The sequence below is a fragment of the Martes martes genome (assembly GCF_963455335.1).
Source record: "Martes martes genome assembly, chromosome: 7".
NCBI lineage: Eukaryota > Metazoa > Chordata > Mammalia > Carnivora > Mustelidae > Martes > Martes martes.
Genome location: NC_137894.1, coordinates 62,923,842 through 62,940,240, shown reverse-complemented (window position 1 = coordinate 62,940,240; position 16,399 = coordinate 62,923,842). Strand labels below are relative to the sequence as shown.

At 41.3% G+C, this 16,399-nt stretch overlaps 1 protein-coding gene across 4 annotated transcripts in view; it reads left to right on the top strand.

Annotated features, from left to right (window-relative positions):
- Window positions 1–272: 272 nt before the first annotated feature.
- Window positions 273–16,399, top strand: part of FRMD5 (FERM domain containing 5) — a gene marked incomplete at both ends in the record, with an annotated part of 311,249 nt that continues 295,122 nt past the window's right edge. For all 4 annotated transcript variants that reach the window (XM_080808198.1, XM_080808197.1, XM_080808196.1 and 1 more), the window contains one exon: window positions 273–374. In XM_080808198.1, the coding sequence (XP_080664324.1) occupies window positions 273–374 (102 nt within the window). The remainder of the gene's footprint in view (window positions 375–16,399) is intronic.

Below are 16,399 nucleotides of genomic sequence, written 5' to 3'. Positions count from 1 at the left end.
CGGCCGAGGCCCCGCCCCACGAGCTGGGCATGGGGAGTGGGGCGCGGAGGAGAGAGAGCGGGGCGCTTGCTCTGGGCTGGGGGGAGGCGGTGGCGGAGAAGGAGGAGGAGAAGGAGGAGGAGCTGGGCCAGCAGGAGGCAGCGGCCGCGACCGGACTGGGGTGATGGTGCAGGTGCCGGGGGCCCGCGCGGAGCTGCCCGGCTGAGGGGCGCCTGGTCCGGGGTCCGCAGCGCTGCCGCGTCTCTCCCGGCGGCGGGCGGCCGGGCGGGAAGATGCTGAGCAGGTTGATGAGCGGCAGCAGCAGGAGCCTGGAGCGCGAGTACAGCTGCACCGTGCGGCTGCTGGACGACAGCGAGTACACCTGCACCATCCAGGTCAGTGCCGCGCCGCCCTGCCCGCGGGACCCCCGCGTCCCCTGAGTCTGGCTAACTTGGCCCCCGGCCGCCGCCCGGGGTCGCCGCAGACCCCAGTGCTTTGTCCGTCCCTGGCTGCGGCGGACGGCCCCGGTGCAGAGCGCCTCCGCCCGAGACTTGGTCCGGGGCGGGGTACCGGGCGCTCGGCGCAGCTGCGGTGAGAGTCCCACCGTCCCGGACCCCAGCTCCCTCCCTGCTCTCTCCCAGGGCGAGGGCGTCCTATCCTGGCTCCTCGAGACTGCCCGGGTGGGGAGCATCTTCCGCGGGCGTCCGCAGGGAGGCGGGCAGGGCGGGAGGCTCCTACCCCGGCCGCCCCGTCGGGGGGCGCAGGCTTCGGCTCTCTGGCCAGGCAAGGACCGCTGGCCGTCGTTTCTTATCTTTGGTTGGAAGGATAATGCTGTATGTCATAATCACCCGCCCCCCCTCCCCACCCCGGCATTTGTGAGTCAGAGCTCTCAGAAGGTAGAAGTGAACGCGCAGCCCATGCAGAGTGGCCTATGGAAGGGAGACCAGCCCTCTGGGTTCTCGAGATTAGGCCCCCCCCCGCCCCGCCTTTCGCTCCCCAGATCTCATTGTGTTGGGCAATTTGGGGAGGGGGGGTGTGAGGCAAAGATTTAGCAACAAGTACCAGAGATTTGAGGGTTGGCCGTGGCTAAAAAGAATGGGTGACTTAAAAAAACGCCAACAATACGTTAATGCTTCGCAGCATTTCTTCAGAACCTGGTATTTTGAAAGAGATTTTTACAACCTCTTGCTTATGTTTTCTCACTACTGCCGTGTGGCAAGTCTGGAGTAGTAGTCTTTCCCAGGAATGCAGTCACAGCCCTCTCTCCTCCTCTGTAAAGTCAGAGATAGGAGCATTGACAATGCTCCGGTGTTTAGTTCAGCAGCCGAAGGATCCTGCGCTCGCTGCCAGAAACTGCTCTTTCCCGAGAAGCAAATTGAGTTGGACCCGGAGGGGTCTCACCTGATCCCTTGCCTTTGCAGCAAGAAACCAGAGGGGGCTTCTCGCCTCGGATGTGGCAGACAAAAACTGTCGGCCTCTGGTCCTACCCTCTTTGTCTCCCGCCCCCCCCCCCCATTTATTTTTTTGCTGACAGTGCTCAACAGCGGAAAATAGCGGTGTGTGAGAAAGACGCTGGGTAGTGGATGAGAGCAGCTGCTCTCTGCTGACTCTGTGCTCATTTCAGCCTTCTCTCCACTTCCCATTTTCTCCCACTCCCCAAACCACCTCTGGGCATAAGTGCTGACTGCTGCCAAAGATCCAGGAGGGCAGAGAAAGGGAGCAAAATCTCTTTAAGGCCACTTAAATACAGATTAAACAGTCATAACGATGCTAGCCTTCAAGTGAAAGGATTTTTGCAGTTGAATATGATAGATGTTCTGTATTATTTCCTTATTGAATGAGTGGCATGCTACTTTTTGTTTCTATTGTATCTTTATGTGTGGTGTACAGTTCTTTTTTGGTTTTGGGTGGGGGAGGAGAAGGCATTGACTTGACATATTCACCATTTGAATACATTGTCTAGAGCTTTTAAGGTCTTTATTCCTTTGTTTTAAAATGTAAAGCATGTACAGGATAACCTATCAAGGGCAGCGTGAGATTTAGACTTTGTGAGTCCTAAAAATACTTTGGGGTATATGGTGAAATAAAATTTCTGGGGCAGGTCATTAACTTTTGCCAAGGTATAGAGTACAATTGAAATGCAATTCACATAATCATTCCACCAGCGATTTTGAGGTATCAAAATAAGACAACTAGTTACTTTTCCCAGTTGGTGGAAACTCTGAGGTTGGTTGATTGGTATTATAGTTGTGGGTAAATATTAGTGTTGAGAAAAATAATATTTTTAAGTCAAGCAGTACTTACTGGGTTTATGCTTGTTATATCTTGCTACGGTTGCATTTATTTTCCTGCTGGTTTTACTTTACATTATTACAATTTAATGTGTTATAAAAATTTAGGCCACATAAGAAAATTAAGCTTGGTGTAACATGACTATACTGTAGTGAGTGTCCACTGTCTAGACATATTGATGGTGGTGTGTTGTGATTATTTAATGAAAATTAAAAAACAAAGGAATTCTGAAGTTTATGTAATGTCAGTCTTTGGCGCCACTACTGTGACTTGCTTGTTTTTACCCAATGTGAGGAAGGGTTAACAACAACAACAAAAGGACAAGATCTTATGTGAAATTTAATATTTTGTGCATATAGCTTTTTTGAGCTTTTGGAGATTGAGTTTTTCTTAGCAACTTTCTCCGCCCATACATTTCTGTAGTGTGTGAGTGTGTTTGTGTTTGTGCATGCACTTATTTGTCAGACATTGGACATAAAGTCTTGAAAATCAGTATGGAAATGAACTGTGAGCTACTTACTAGGTTAAAGCAATATTTTTAACATTTTAGGAAGTGCTGTACAGTATACTTTAAAAAATTTTTGGTAATAATTTGGAATCATTTTCCTTAAAGTATGGTATGTCATATTTTTCTTTAAATAAGGTATATATTTTAGAAAGATTTCAGTACTTCTTGAGATAATCAGAGAATAGGGGATTTAGAGAGTCAGAAATGTATCCCTGGGTTAGAGCCATAATAGCCACATTTAGTAAATTTCAGTTGTAGGAAATTCTAAGTATTGGTCTTGTCTTTCATATTGCATCAGTTATACTGATCTGGCATTTAGAATGTGATTATTAAGGTAAGGAAAAATGCCTTATATCCCTCCAGTGAATATTGCCACATTTACCAGCCTATTCTTCTATTCTTTCTGATATGCCAATATATTTGTAGATCATGAGAAATGAAGTATACATAGGAGGGCTGTAATATAATTGCTCCCCTGCGAAGAACATTGTTAACAGCTCCCTGCCAGTTTTGAAGGTCATTGCCTCATAAATGCAGATCTGGTCCATATTTTTCACACATCTGTTTCATTTATGAATATCTACATTTATTTACTGCATTTACTACCCTACTTGTTATTTAATTTGGGAGCAAATAGAAAAAATAAAAAGGCTATCTAATAATATCCTTGAACTCAGCATATCAAATGAAGTCATTTGAATGCTTAGACATGTAATATCCTAATAGATTTCTAACAATCTTTTGAGTTATAATAGTTTATAAAATATTAAGAATATATATTACAGAAGAGCCAGTAGAAATATGTATCAAAAATACATATTTACAAGTCAGAAATACTAATCACTTTTTTCTGCTTACTGAAAAGTAAAGCTGTCCTAGAAGTGAATTTGATTTTACTGGGAACACATTAAAATAACAACCGATCAAGCAGCTGGCTTAAATTTGTTTTTGCAGTTAAATGAGGTAATGAGGTACTACCATAAGTAAAATGCATGTGGACAGAAACAGTTTTATAGTGCAACCGAGATCGTGGCTTGATTGTGTCTCAGCCATTCAGTAACTGTGGGACCTAGGGTAAGGGAGGCAATATTGGGGGAGAGAACAAATATATTGAGTCCCGTACTTGCCAGGCGTCCTGCATGTGCTATTTTCTCACTTACCTCACAACAGCATATGGATTCATTATACACCCATTGTACCAGCTGAAGAAAATAGGATTGTGGATTGGTGGGAGAGCCGATATTTCTTGAATGGCCAACTGTACTATGCTTTCTGCGAGGTGTTTCTGCTTATACCTTACATCAACTATTTGAGAGATAGGTGGTAGTATTTTCATTTTACAGATAAAAGGCTTGGATAAAAGAACTTGCTCAAAGCTAGTAGGTGGCTGTACTATATTTAAACCATGATCAATTTGTCTCTAAATCCCATCTTGGTTCCTTCTATTTCTTCTGACTCCCTAAGTTATTTCACCTGTCTGTGCCTTAATTTCTTCATCTGTAAAATGGTAATAATAATACTTATTTCACAGTAAAGAAAAAATTATTTGCTAATGTCATTACAAATAATAACATTTAAACAGACTAATATACATTATGCCTTGTTCTATCAAATCAAAAATAGGATTGAGAAAATTTTTTTGAAAATAAATTAAACCATTAGTTCCTTAAAATGATTTTTAAAAAGATTTTATTTATTTATTTGAGAAAGAGAGTGTGTGCCCATGCGAGTGTGGGAGAAGGGGAAAGGGAAAGGGAGAGAACCTTAAGCAGACTCCCCAATCAGGCCAGGGCCAGCTCAGGGCTCTGTCATTTGACCCTGAGATCATGACCTGAGTGGAAACCAAGAATCAGGCACTTATTGGACTGAGCCACCAGGTGCCCCTCCTTAAAATGATTTCTGTTCTGCCTCAGGTCATGATCTCAGGGCCCTGGGATCAAGACCTCTTTGCATTCCCTGCTCAGCGGGGAGTCTGCTTCTCTCTCTCCCTCTGCTGCTCCCTCCTACTCGTGCTCTCTCTTTCTCTTGCTCTCAAATAAATAAAATGGTAAGAGAACGATTCCTGATTAATCTCAGTGAAATCATAAAATCCAAGGCTGGAATAACTGGATTCTGTTATAGAACTCTTCTCTAAAATTCAAGAGTTCAGGGGGCACTTGGGTGGCTCAGTGGGTTAAGCCTCTGCCTTTGGCTCAGGTCATGATCCCAGGGTCCTGGGATCCAGCCCCACACTGGGCTCCCTGCTCAGGCAGGACCCTGCTTCTCCCTCTCCCTCTGTCCTTTCTCCACTCATTCTCTCTCTATCTCAAATAAATAAAATGTTTAAAAGCAGTAAAATTCAAGAGTTCAGGTTTGCGTTCCTTCCATCCTTTTGGCATTTGTTTCAAGGACCTACAGTGATTTGTCTTTTCTAAGAACTACTTTATATTTGGTAAGTGAAATCCTTGGTTTCATTAATGCAAAAGGGATGTTAGAGAATTAAGGTAATTGTATTCACAGAAAAAGACAAAGCTGTTATATTTTCATGAATATTGGTTCTTTTAAAAACTTTTTTTTTTAAAGATTTTATTTATTTGACAGAGATCACAAGTAGGCAGAGAGGCAGGCAGAGAGAGAGAGAGGGAGGAGGAAGCAGGCTCTGCCTAGCAGAGAGCCCGAGGCGGGACTCGATCCCAGGACCCTGAGACCATGACCTGAGCTGAAGGCAGAGGCTTAACCCACTGAGCCACCCAGGCACCCCTAAAAACTTTGTTTTAAAAAGTAATTATGGTGTCTCAGAATCTGTTACAATAGCAAGTCAGACTCTAATCTTGAAACTAAGTTCCAAAATTAGCCTTCTAGAATCCTGAAAGCACTTGTATTCTATTTCTTAATTTGTATGCTAAAATGTTCATTGTCTAAAACTAATGCAGATCAACCTTTTAGGACAGAAGGTAAATTCTAGATGTGCTCTCATTCTTTCTCTTATTGAAAAAGTTTGATTTAAGGAAGTATCAGTGGCATCCAAGAGAAACCTAGAAGCATTCACCACAGCAGATTTTACTCAAGGGTATTTGTATGAATTTGCATTCTATTAAGTGCTAGGAATGAACATGCTGGATGAGGCAATTCAACATAGTGTATAATAAAAGAGCATGTGGGTTTCGAGTCTTCTGTTACATTGCCCAGAGACTCGTTGATCATGTCTGTGCTAGCATTAATATCACAGTTAAAAAAAATAAAAAGATGTTTGCCAAGATAAAATCAGACAACCTGAAGACCAAAAAATAGTCATTTTTGTTATACATTTGTAGTGGTTTATGTATAGGTATTAAAATGCACAACCCAAAATAAGCAAGGCTTTAGTTAGATACTATAGTAGTTAGATACTGTAGTCACTATGGCAAAATATTTTGGATTATTTTAATACCTATTTTCTGGTTGATTATACTTTAGAATTTTTTTTTTTTTAAGATTTTATTTATTTATTTGACAGACAGAGATCACAAGTAGGCAGAGAGGCAGGCAGAGAGAGAAGGAGGAAGCAGGCTCCCCGCTGAGCAGAGAGCCCGATGTGGGGCTCGATCCCAGGACCCCGGGATCAGACCTGAGCCGAAGGCAGAGGCTTAACCCACTGAGCCACCCAGGCGCCCCATACTTTAGAATTTTTAAAGGAGTAAGAGGAAGCTATAAATTTTAAACCCTAGTTTAGACCACAGTGCCTTATGGTTATAGTTCAATAAATATTTGTTCTGATTTGATTGTGCTCCATGATGACTGCGTTAGTTCCAGCACTTTAAAATTTCTTGTGCTTTGAGGTGCCTAGATGGCCCAGTTGGTTAAGCAACTGTCTTCCGATCAGGTCATGGTCCCAGAGTCCTGGGATCAAGTCCCACATTGAACTCACTGCTCAGCAGGGACCTTGCTTCTCCCTCTCCTTCTGCCATTCCCCCTGCTTGTGCTCTCCAGCTCTCTGTTAAATAAATAAATAAAATCTTTAAAAAATATATTTTAATATTTCTTGTACCTGAAAACAATAAGCATTTTCTAACTGTATAAGGCTTTTTGTAGTTTCAACCCATCAGATTCCAAACCACTTTGCTCTGCAGCCTCTCTCCCTGGTGAGAAGTATGATATGTAAATATGGTATTTTATGGCGCCTTTGAGGTCTCTGATAACTTTCTGCAATTATCTCTTGTTGAATTAGTGGGGCTGCGATCTAGAGCTTCTTGATTTTTTTTGGTTTGTCTCTTAGGATTTCAGGCCTTTGAGGTCTCCCCTCCCCACCATCTCCGCAGGTTTGGAAGGCTTAGATCCAATGAATGCTCTGTAGTGCAGTGCTTCATGGGGTGTTGGAAGTCTGACAGAATTAGGATATTGAGCACTGGGCTCACCACAGCTGTCGAAAGTTCCTTCATACCTTTCCCCTAAGTCAATACCATAGGAAAACCTCCCCCCAGCCTCATTTTCTAACCTCTTGCCCCAACTGGAAGAGAACCATGCTTCCCAACCTGTTTCTAATTATGTCTATGTTAAGCAGAATCCACCTTCTGATAGTCTCATATGTAACATTCTGACTCTGCAGACCCTGTTTCCTGGAGCAGCCTCCTATGGGTCACTCTTCCTCAGCTGTGTGTAGCCAGAGCTGGTACGACAAGATGTGAATCTCATGGAGCATTGGCAACAACCTTACAGCTTCTATATCTTGCTGGTGTGGTGCTCAGGGAGGAGGATGTTGCTCTTCTGGAGGCCAGGTGGCCGTTGTTGCCCCTGTTTTCGGGCGTGGACACTTGGGGCTGAAACCCTCCACGTGAATGGTTCTCTCATGCAGCTGAGAACTTTGAAGGGTACTGAAGCATCTCCATGCCTATGTTGCAGAGTGAATGGTGTTCCCCTAAGAGAGCAAAACATCTTGTTACATGTTCATTCTAGCCATAGAAGTAGACTTTCCATTCCTTTAAGACTCTGGATCTAGGTGGCCAATACAACTTTTCGAACTTGTACAAACATTTTAAGTATCAGTAGAGCCCAAGCTAGAGTAGGGAAAGCAGTTTCTCTTGGAGGCTAACCCTTAGATTTAAATTGTGGACCTCTTGCCACCTAAGGTACAATGCCATTCTCATTGTTGTCAATATTTTGAATAAGATCCTCTGTATTGGTCTTTCACCAACTGTAAATGCTGTACTATTTCTGAGGATGGTGTTTTACTTTTGTAGTCTTCACAACCTAATTGTATCATATCCTAGATTTGGAAAGCAGGAACTTATAAAACTCTTCAGGTTCAAATTCTTCAGGCTTTTGCTTGCTACTGTGTACTAAACGTCAACTTGTGTGAATCCAGTCCTCTGAGGAGATCCTTCCGTGCCATGCTCATACAGGCAAGCTAATTGGACCACATGCTTGGCAACCACTGAGTTTGTGTACAATAGCTCCATTCACTTGTCTACAGAAAACACCCCTTTGACAGTGATTATAGCCTTCATTCCCCTCCTCTACTTCTGACTCCTTGCATTACCATGACCTCATCAGCTGGTCCTTATTTAGAGATGCCTTGGACCATTCCAGAAATGCTTTAGGACTCATTCCTGTCTGTTAAGGATCATTTCAAAGCCTTAGACAACCCCCTGCCCACCAAGGGAAACCGTTCTAGATGAGGACCAAACCTAGCTATTTTTATGCCTTATTTGAGCCATCTTACTGTGTCACAACTCAGGGGGCTTTTTTCCCTTTGTAGAAATTGTGAACCTTGTTAAAAAGAAGAATGGAATAGGAGATGAGTTAAAGAAAGCAATTGTTCTCAAAGTGTGGTTCCTGGATGAGCAGCATCATTTTCACCTCATCCCTTGTTAACAAATGCAAGTTTTTGGCCCCACTGCAGACCTAGTGAATCGGAAATGTGGGGGATGGGGCTCAGCAGTCTGTTTTAACAAATCTTTCAGGTGACTCTTATGCTTTTTCAGGTTTGAGAATCACTACAACTGGGTCACACACATATTTAATAGGTAAAAGTGATGAGTTGTGTTGACTGAGTATAAAAAGTGAGGGAGAAAGAGAAGCCAAGAGTGAATCCCATATTTCTACGTTTTGATTTATTTCTGAATGGCCTTAACTGATTCTCTACCTTTTTAAGGTAAAAGTTAGGTTATTTGCAGATACACATACCGTTTTCAAGGGGGCAGGATTCTAAAGATTCTACAACAGGTCATCATTCCAATTTGATGCTCTTGTATTTATTGGTTTTATTTTTGTCTTCCCTGACCTAGAAAGAAAATGATTTTATATTTCTATACTGTTTTTTAAAGAAATCATCTTCACAACTTGAAGCACTGGGGGTGTAGGAAGGCCCCTGTTTGCAAACATGTAAATAGCAAAAAATAAATGTCATGGAATTCAGTGTTAAGACAAGGTGGTATGCTGTGGCAGTGCAAATATGGGGGACTCAAAATTACTAAATATTTCTCAAAGGAGGTGAGATTTGAACTAGGTCATGAAAGATTGCCAAAAGCAGAAAATGGGCTGTGGGGATGGGTAAAGGGCATTCCAGGCTGAGGCAACAGCAGGCTAGTTCAAGGTAGGAAAGCTAAAAATGTGAAGCCAAATATATTTAGTCTTTCTTTTACTATGTTTATCTGACTTACTCTGGTACAGTTGAGTCAAATAACAGAAACTACTTGCTTGGGAAGGATGACTGTCAGCAAATTTCAATAATTCTTGACATGCTTAGAAGAGTTAGTCTAAACTAAATTAAAACATAAAGTGGGTGTTGAGTTAAATCTAACTCCAAAAGTGTACAACACAAAGTAAGGTTCTTCACAAAGCAATGGCATCATATAAAGAAAGGGTAGATTCATGTATCATTCTTAATTCTGAGACTGCAGTAACTATGCATGTGAATTTTGTTTCTGAGGGACCTCATCTCTGGCATCAGCTTATTTGTGTACACAAAGAAAGTATCAAATCCCAGCTTTCAGCTGATGTTTGAAAATCCTGGGACTGATACAGTACAGCCTAAATGGTGCACTGACAGTTAAGAAATGTGACCAGTGAGCCCTAAAAGGCACAATTCTGCCCCTCTGTTACCAAACCTAAGTGGCCACCAAAATTGCTTTTCTAGAGGATGGTGGAGGGCTTCCCTGGATTCCCCAGGGAAGCCCTGCCTGCCAGCTCCCAAGTTCCCAGCCTGACACGGGGTGCACTTTGAGCACTCCACACAATGCCAGGCTAGAGCTTTGGGGATGGGAACCTCCAGGAAAGCACTCTTTGGCATTTAGGCAATCAATGTTCGGCAGAATGCCAATGCTAATAGGTTATTTTGCTCTGGAAAAGGAGAAAAAGAAGGGATGGTTTAAAGACTGATGAATAGGGGAATGACTGACAATACAGGCACTCCACTTTGTTGGAGAGATTAAGGAGGCTTGCTGTGAAGTGGCATTATGGGAGCCAGATAAATTAGCAAAGGCCCACAGGCCCAAGACCTGAAAGAAATAGTGGTACATCAAAACGGCATGCCCCAGGGCACACTCAAATGTCTGGCCACTTTCATTGAACTTGTAGTAGGAAAAAGCCAAATCATTTGGAACCCTCATAGTCTGGTAGTCCATTCAGGCACTCCATAGGCAGGCAAATTATTCCTTCCCTCCAGGCAGGTGCAAAACCTTATTTCCATATTGCCTGGATTTACCTCAGGGGCCTCTAGGCTGGGCCTTAGCCTATTTTTGAGGACACCCAAGTGGAAGAATTGTCTTCACAAGTACGAAAGGATTCCATATACGGTAGGCAGAGGATGCCACTAAGATTGTTTTATCAGACATGAGCCAAGCAGGTAAGAACATTGATCACAACACAGGGAAGCAAAATTAATTAGTCTAAGGGTCTAAAGTAATTCTAGGGGATAATTTGGGCTGACGAAAACATCCAGCCTGCCTTCTTTCAGATTTTCGCCTCTAGAAAAATCCAGAATCCTCCAGAGTTATTATGGAATTGGAAGTTTGTAGGTCAGAAGGACCCCATGGACCAGCATCGATGCCTGGGATGTTACAAGGCAATCTCACAGTACACTCTCATCCCTGCGATAGAATAACCCATCAGTTCTTTGGGAGACCACTTAGAAGAAATTTGGCTTTTGAGAGAGAAAAATCTGATCAAAACATAAGGTAGTCTAGTACTACAGTGCAACTTAATTTACACTTAGTTTCAGATTCTATTATGTGGAATAGGGTTTGTTTTTTGTTTTTTTTTTAAAGTGAATTGGCGTTGGCTTGGTGTAGCTTCAGGTCATAAGATACTGAACCAACCATGGCAGTGTTAGATTTTATAAACAGCGTAGCTGATCGAAAAATCAATACTTATTTGCTTATTTTTAAATACACCTTGGATAATTTAGATAAGCATATTCAAATGAGGACCCGTAGTACCGAAAGCATGTCTAAGAATTGTTTTCTAATAATTTGTATGGCAAAAGAGAATGCATTTCTCATATTCCAGTTTTTGATATTGGTACAGTAGGCTGATAATTTTTAAGAGACAGATATAATGATAGTACATTGTCTTGCTGCAAATTAGATCTTTTACAATGTCATTATAAAATATTATGGAGTAGGAATACTCTATATTCCTACTAAGAATATATCTCACATAAATTATCTTTAGTTTCTGGTTGAAAGAAAATAAGAAGAAAAAAGAAAACTTTCTCTTCACTCTCTGAATTCTACAGTTTTATTTCCTACCATCTTTACACCATAGCTTTTCTGTCCATCTCTTATGATCTCCTTTGTTTTATGCTAATTCATACTTAAGGCCACTTATTTAATACAATCTTTTATTACCATTTCTTTTTTTTCCTTTATTAAAAAAATTATTTATTTATTTATTTGAGGGAGAGAGACAGCAAGTGGGTGAGTGAGAGCACGGGCACGAGTGGGAGGGGGAGGAACAGAGGGAGAGGGACAAGCAAACTCTGCACTGAGCACAGAGCCCCACATGGAGCTTGATCCCATGACCTGAGCCAAAAGGAGGAGTTGGAGGCTCAACCAACTAAGCCACTCAGGCACCCCTTTTCCATTGTTTTAAAGCAAGCTCTACGCCCAGTATGGGGCTCGAACTCATGACCCCAAGATCAAGAGTTGCATGCTCCACAGACTGAGCCAGCCAGATGTCCCCTCTTATTACCATTTCTAATTGCCATCACTACTAAGTTATAGCTTTGCTTATGGTCAAATTCTTTGCATGGTGGCCACACCTTTTAGTAGTGGTGGGAGGTGTTTAAAAAAAAAGGTGCAATTGAAATGTGTGTAAATATACACTGAAGCATAATGCGATCCATATCCTTTAGTTTCATTATTTAACACAATAGTGTATATTTTAATTAACTGGAATTTGAAACAATATAAACAAATGAAACATAACATGAATGAAAACAAACAAATGAAAATCTATTATATAAAGTGGTATCTTGGGGCTGGACTGAATATTATACACTTAGAGTTTTCTATTAACTTTCTTGCAATTCTTTTTTTTTTTTTTTAAAGATTTTATTTATTTATTTGACAGAGAGAGATCACAAGTAGGCAGAGAGAAGCAGGCAGAGAGAGAGGAGGAAGCAGGCTCCCTGCCGAGCAGAGAGCCCGATGCGGGGCTGGATCCCAGGACCCTGGGATCATGACCTGAGCCGAAGGCAGAGGCTTTAACCCACCGAGCCACCCAGGCACCCCTGCAATTATTTCTTAATAGATAAACAGACTCAATGAGACTCTTCTTATACTGTAACTTCAGGTTCGTATTTAGGGATTGGGTCCGCACAGTGGGGGTGCTTCCCATGGTCAGGAGAGTATTGTGGACAGCTGGAGTTGGTGAAATTGTAGGGAGAGTGGAAATAATTGATAAAGAGAGAAACAAAAGATCAAAACCAGAGAAAGCAGGATGGGGCAAGATAAGCCCCAAGCAGAAATACCTAATCAAAATCTGGAGGGAGGGGAAAAAAAAAAACTGGAGGGAGAATCTGGAGAAGCACTTTAGGAAATGAAAGAATATTGGAGGTCTTTTTTGTTGTTCTTGCAGCTATATGATAGGAGAGGTTTAATGGTTTAAAGGAACTCTCTGAGATTGGCTCCCATGTGGGGGTAGTATTTATAATACTCAATAATTGGGGCTCCTGGCTGGCTCAGTCAGTGGAGCATGAGACTCTTGGTCTGGGCTTGGGGGGCAGTGGTCATGAATTACAACCCTATGTTGGGCCTAGAGCTTAGTTAAATAGTAAAATTAAAAAAAAAAAAATGTCGGGGCACCTGGGTGGCTCAGTGAGTTAAAGCCTCTGCCTTCGTCTCAGGTCATGATCTCAGGGTCCTGGGATTGAGCCCTGCATCGGGCTCTCTGCTCGTCAGGGAGACTGCTTACCCCGCCCCCCTCTCTGTCTGCCTCTCTGCCTACTTGTGATCTGTCCGTCAAATAAAAATCTTGAAAAAATATTAACAAAACAAAACAAAAACCCCTCAATAATCAGTGAGTCACAGTGAATACCTCACTGACCAAGATTCTGCCAGAACACACTGGAATCGAGTCTGGGGCCTTCTGCTGGGCCAGATACTATTTAGTGTTGAAGCATGGGAGGTGGGGTTCAGAGTGGTCCCAGGGAAGAAGGAGAGGCCTCTTAGGGCAGTGGCTGTGGCCAACTGGTAGGGAAATGTGTATATATATGTGTGTGTATATATATACACATATATATATGTATACACACACACACACATATATGGTAGGGAAATGTGTGTGTGTATATATGTATATACATATATGTATATGTATATACGTGTATACATGTATATGTATATATATATGTATATATGTATATATGTATGTGTATATATGTATATACGTATATATATGCATATACATATATGTATACATATATACATATATGTATATGCATATATATATACACACACATTTCCCTACCATATATATATGTGTGTGTGTGTGTGTGTGTGTATTCTAATATTTCTATATTTTAATGACCAGCAGGATCTTATTGGAGCAGGCCAACCTAAATCCACTCCTCCTTCTGTCAGGTGGGATGAGATGGGAACTTGCAAGAAGCCACAAGAGCTCAGGTGTTGTTGAGGTATGACAGGGATCTTGCCAAATTCAGTCTTCCTCTTCGGACTGCAGCTTTAGTGACGGCAGGAATTAGAGCCTCCTACATCTGTCTTCTCTGGCTCTTCATTTGTTGCTTGCCAGATACAGGGTCCAAATGGTCTAGGTTTTACCTTCCTGTGGGGGCGGTAAGCTTCACATTCTTCCAAAATGCAACTTCCGATCATTTTCTCTTTTTAAAATCCTTCAAGATTCTCCCTTTACCTGTTGGATAACAGCCTTTTAGCACGTCATAGATGTCCTTCCGTTACCTTTGCCGCCTTCCTTTTGAGGCTTGTCTCCTGTCATCCTCCTTATGCATTTTACCCATTTTGTAGATCATCATCCTCTCATCACCTTATTCCAAGGTAAACTCCCTCCCCAGTATTGCTGGACTGTGCTTTGGGGGACCTTATTACAGCATTTACCACATTCACTTATAAATATTTACTCACATTGTCTCTTACTAGACAACTATTTGAAGGGCAAGGATTACATCTTTCAACAGTTAGTACCTAAGGTCTCACCTAGGGGGCTTAATAAATATTCGTTGTAGATGTACATGAATGATAAAGAAGATTATTAATAATGCAAATGTAAAGTTACCTCTCACTTGAGCTAAATACATTTAAAAAATGAATATAGGATTTTCTTGTCTTTAGAGTGATATTATGGTACTTTAGAAGATGGTTAATTAGTGGTGGTGGTTGTACAATTCCAGGATTATACTAAAATCCACTGCATTGTACCTTTTAAAACAGTAATCTTGGGGTGCCTGGCTGGCTCAGTTGGTAGAGCATGTGACTCTCAATTTCAGGGTTGTGAGTTTGAGCCTCACTTTTGGTGTGGAGATTATTTAAATAATAAAATCATTTTTTTAAAGGTAATCTTATGATATGAATTATATCTTAATTCACATGTCAATTTCCTGGTTTTGCTAATGTACCATAATACAAGCAGCTGCCCTTGAGGGAAGCTGGGTGAAGGATATATGGGACATCTTTCATACTGTTCTTACAACTTCTTGTGAGTCTGCAACTACAAAGTTTTAAAATGGTGATTAAATTAGTTTTCCTGAGCAAATACGTTTATTATTTAGTTAGGATTTATGGTTCAGAATGACTATAGAAAGTTTTCTCACTGATTAGGGTCCAGTTAGCTTTCAAAATTATGTAGGATTTTTTAAAAATCTTTTTTTTTAAGGTTTTATTTATTTATTAGACAGACAGAGATCAGAGTAGGCAGAGAGGCAGGCAGAGAGAGAGAGAGGGGGAACCAGGCTTCCCACTGAGCAGAGAGCCCGACTCAAGGCTCGATCCCAGGACCCTGGGATCATGACCTGAGCCTAAGGCAGAGGCTTTAACCCACCGAGCCACCCAGGCGCCCCTATGTAGGATTATTTATAAGTAGATAAGTTTTAACAGAAGATACTTGAAAAAAAAGTCAATTTTAATAAAGGGGTAAGATAAGAGCTTAAAAATAATATCTTGGTAGTTTTTTTTGCATCTTTATTTTTTCTGTGATTCTCTATTCCTCTAAGGTTTCTCTGACATAATTACAATTAAAATGAATGTACTGACAAATTATGCATCTCCTAACATGCCATTGTTGTGTTTTAGAGAGTTATTTGGTGTAATGTCTGTATTACATATTTTAATTTAATATGTTAATTGAGCCATTTAAAAATTTGTTGAGTACGTACTGTGTTCTGGGCTCTGTGATAAGCACTTTCTGTGCATTCTTCATTTAATCCTACCTGTTTAATGGAAAGTATTATTGTCCCTAATTCCAGATGAGTACAAATAAGGCTTAGAGATGTTGAATAATTTGTCTAATGTCACACAGCTAGTCTGTTGGGAGAGCTGTGGGGTCAAACTCTGTGTGACCTCATTGTTGTTCTTTCTTACTCCTGTTGCTCTCCGGTGAAGCAGGCAGTATGGTCCAAAGGGGAAAACATTGACTTGGCGGAGTCAGGGGACTTGTGTCCTATGCCCAACTCTCTCGACTAACTTTGAGGTCTTGAGCAGGTAATTTAACCTTTCATTTGCAAAATGAGGAAACTCAAAGAGAAGACACCTCCAGTCTCTTTTAGCATAAACATTCTACAGTTCCCAAGAAATCTGTCCAAGGCTCAATAGTGTTTTTCCTTTGTGTTCCTTCCGTGACAGGTAGTCTTTACAAACGCAAATATTCCTTTTAAAGAGATGTCAAGACAGATCTTTGTGACTGCTTCAGCCTGTGTTCTGTCCCTTAGTTTTGCAGAATACAAAATATAGCTTTATCTACTTGTTATTTCCACACAGATCAGATTCTGGGGGATTGACTCATGCTAATCAAAAATCATGATTTTTTTTGTTTTTGTTTTTGTAATTTAGAATCTCTGTTAATTACAGTGGGATGGTGAATACTAGTTTCTGCCATCGTAGGCACTTCTTCAGAATCAGACTTTTGGAAAAACAAATTTGAAAGCTGTTTTTTTTTTTTTTTTTTAAAGATTTTATTTATTTATTTGAGAGA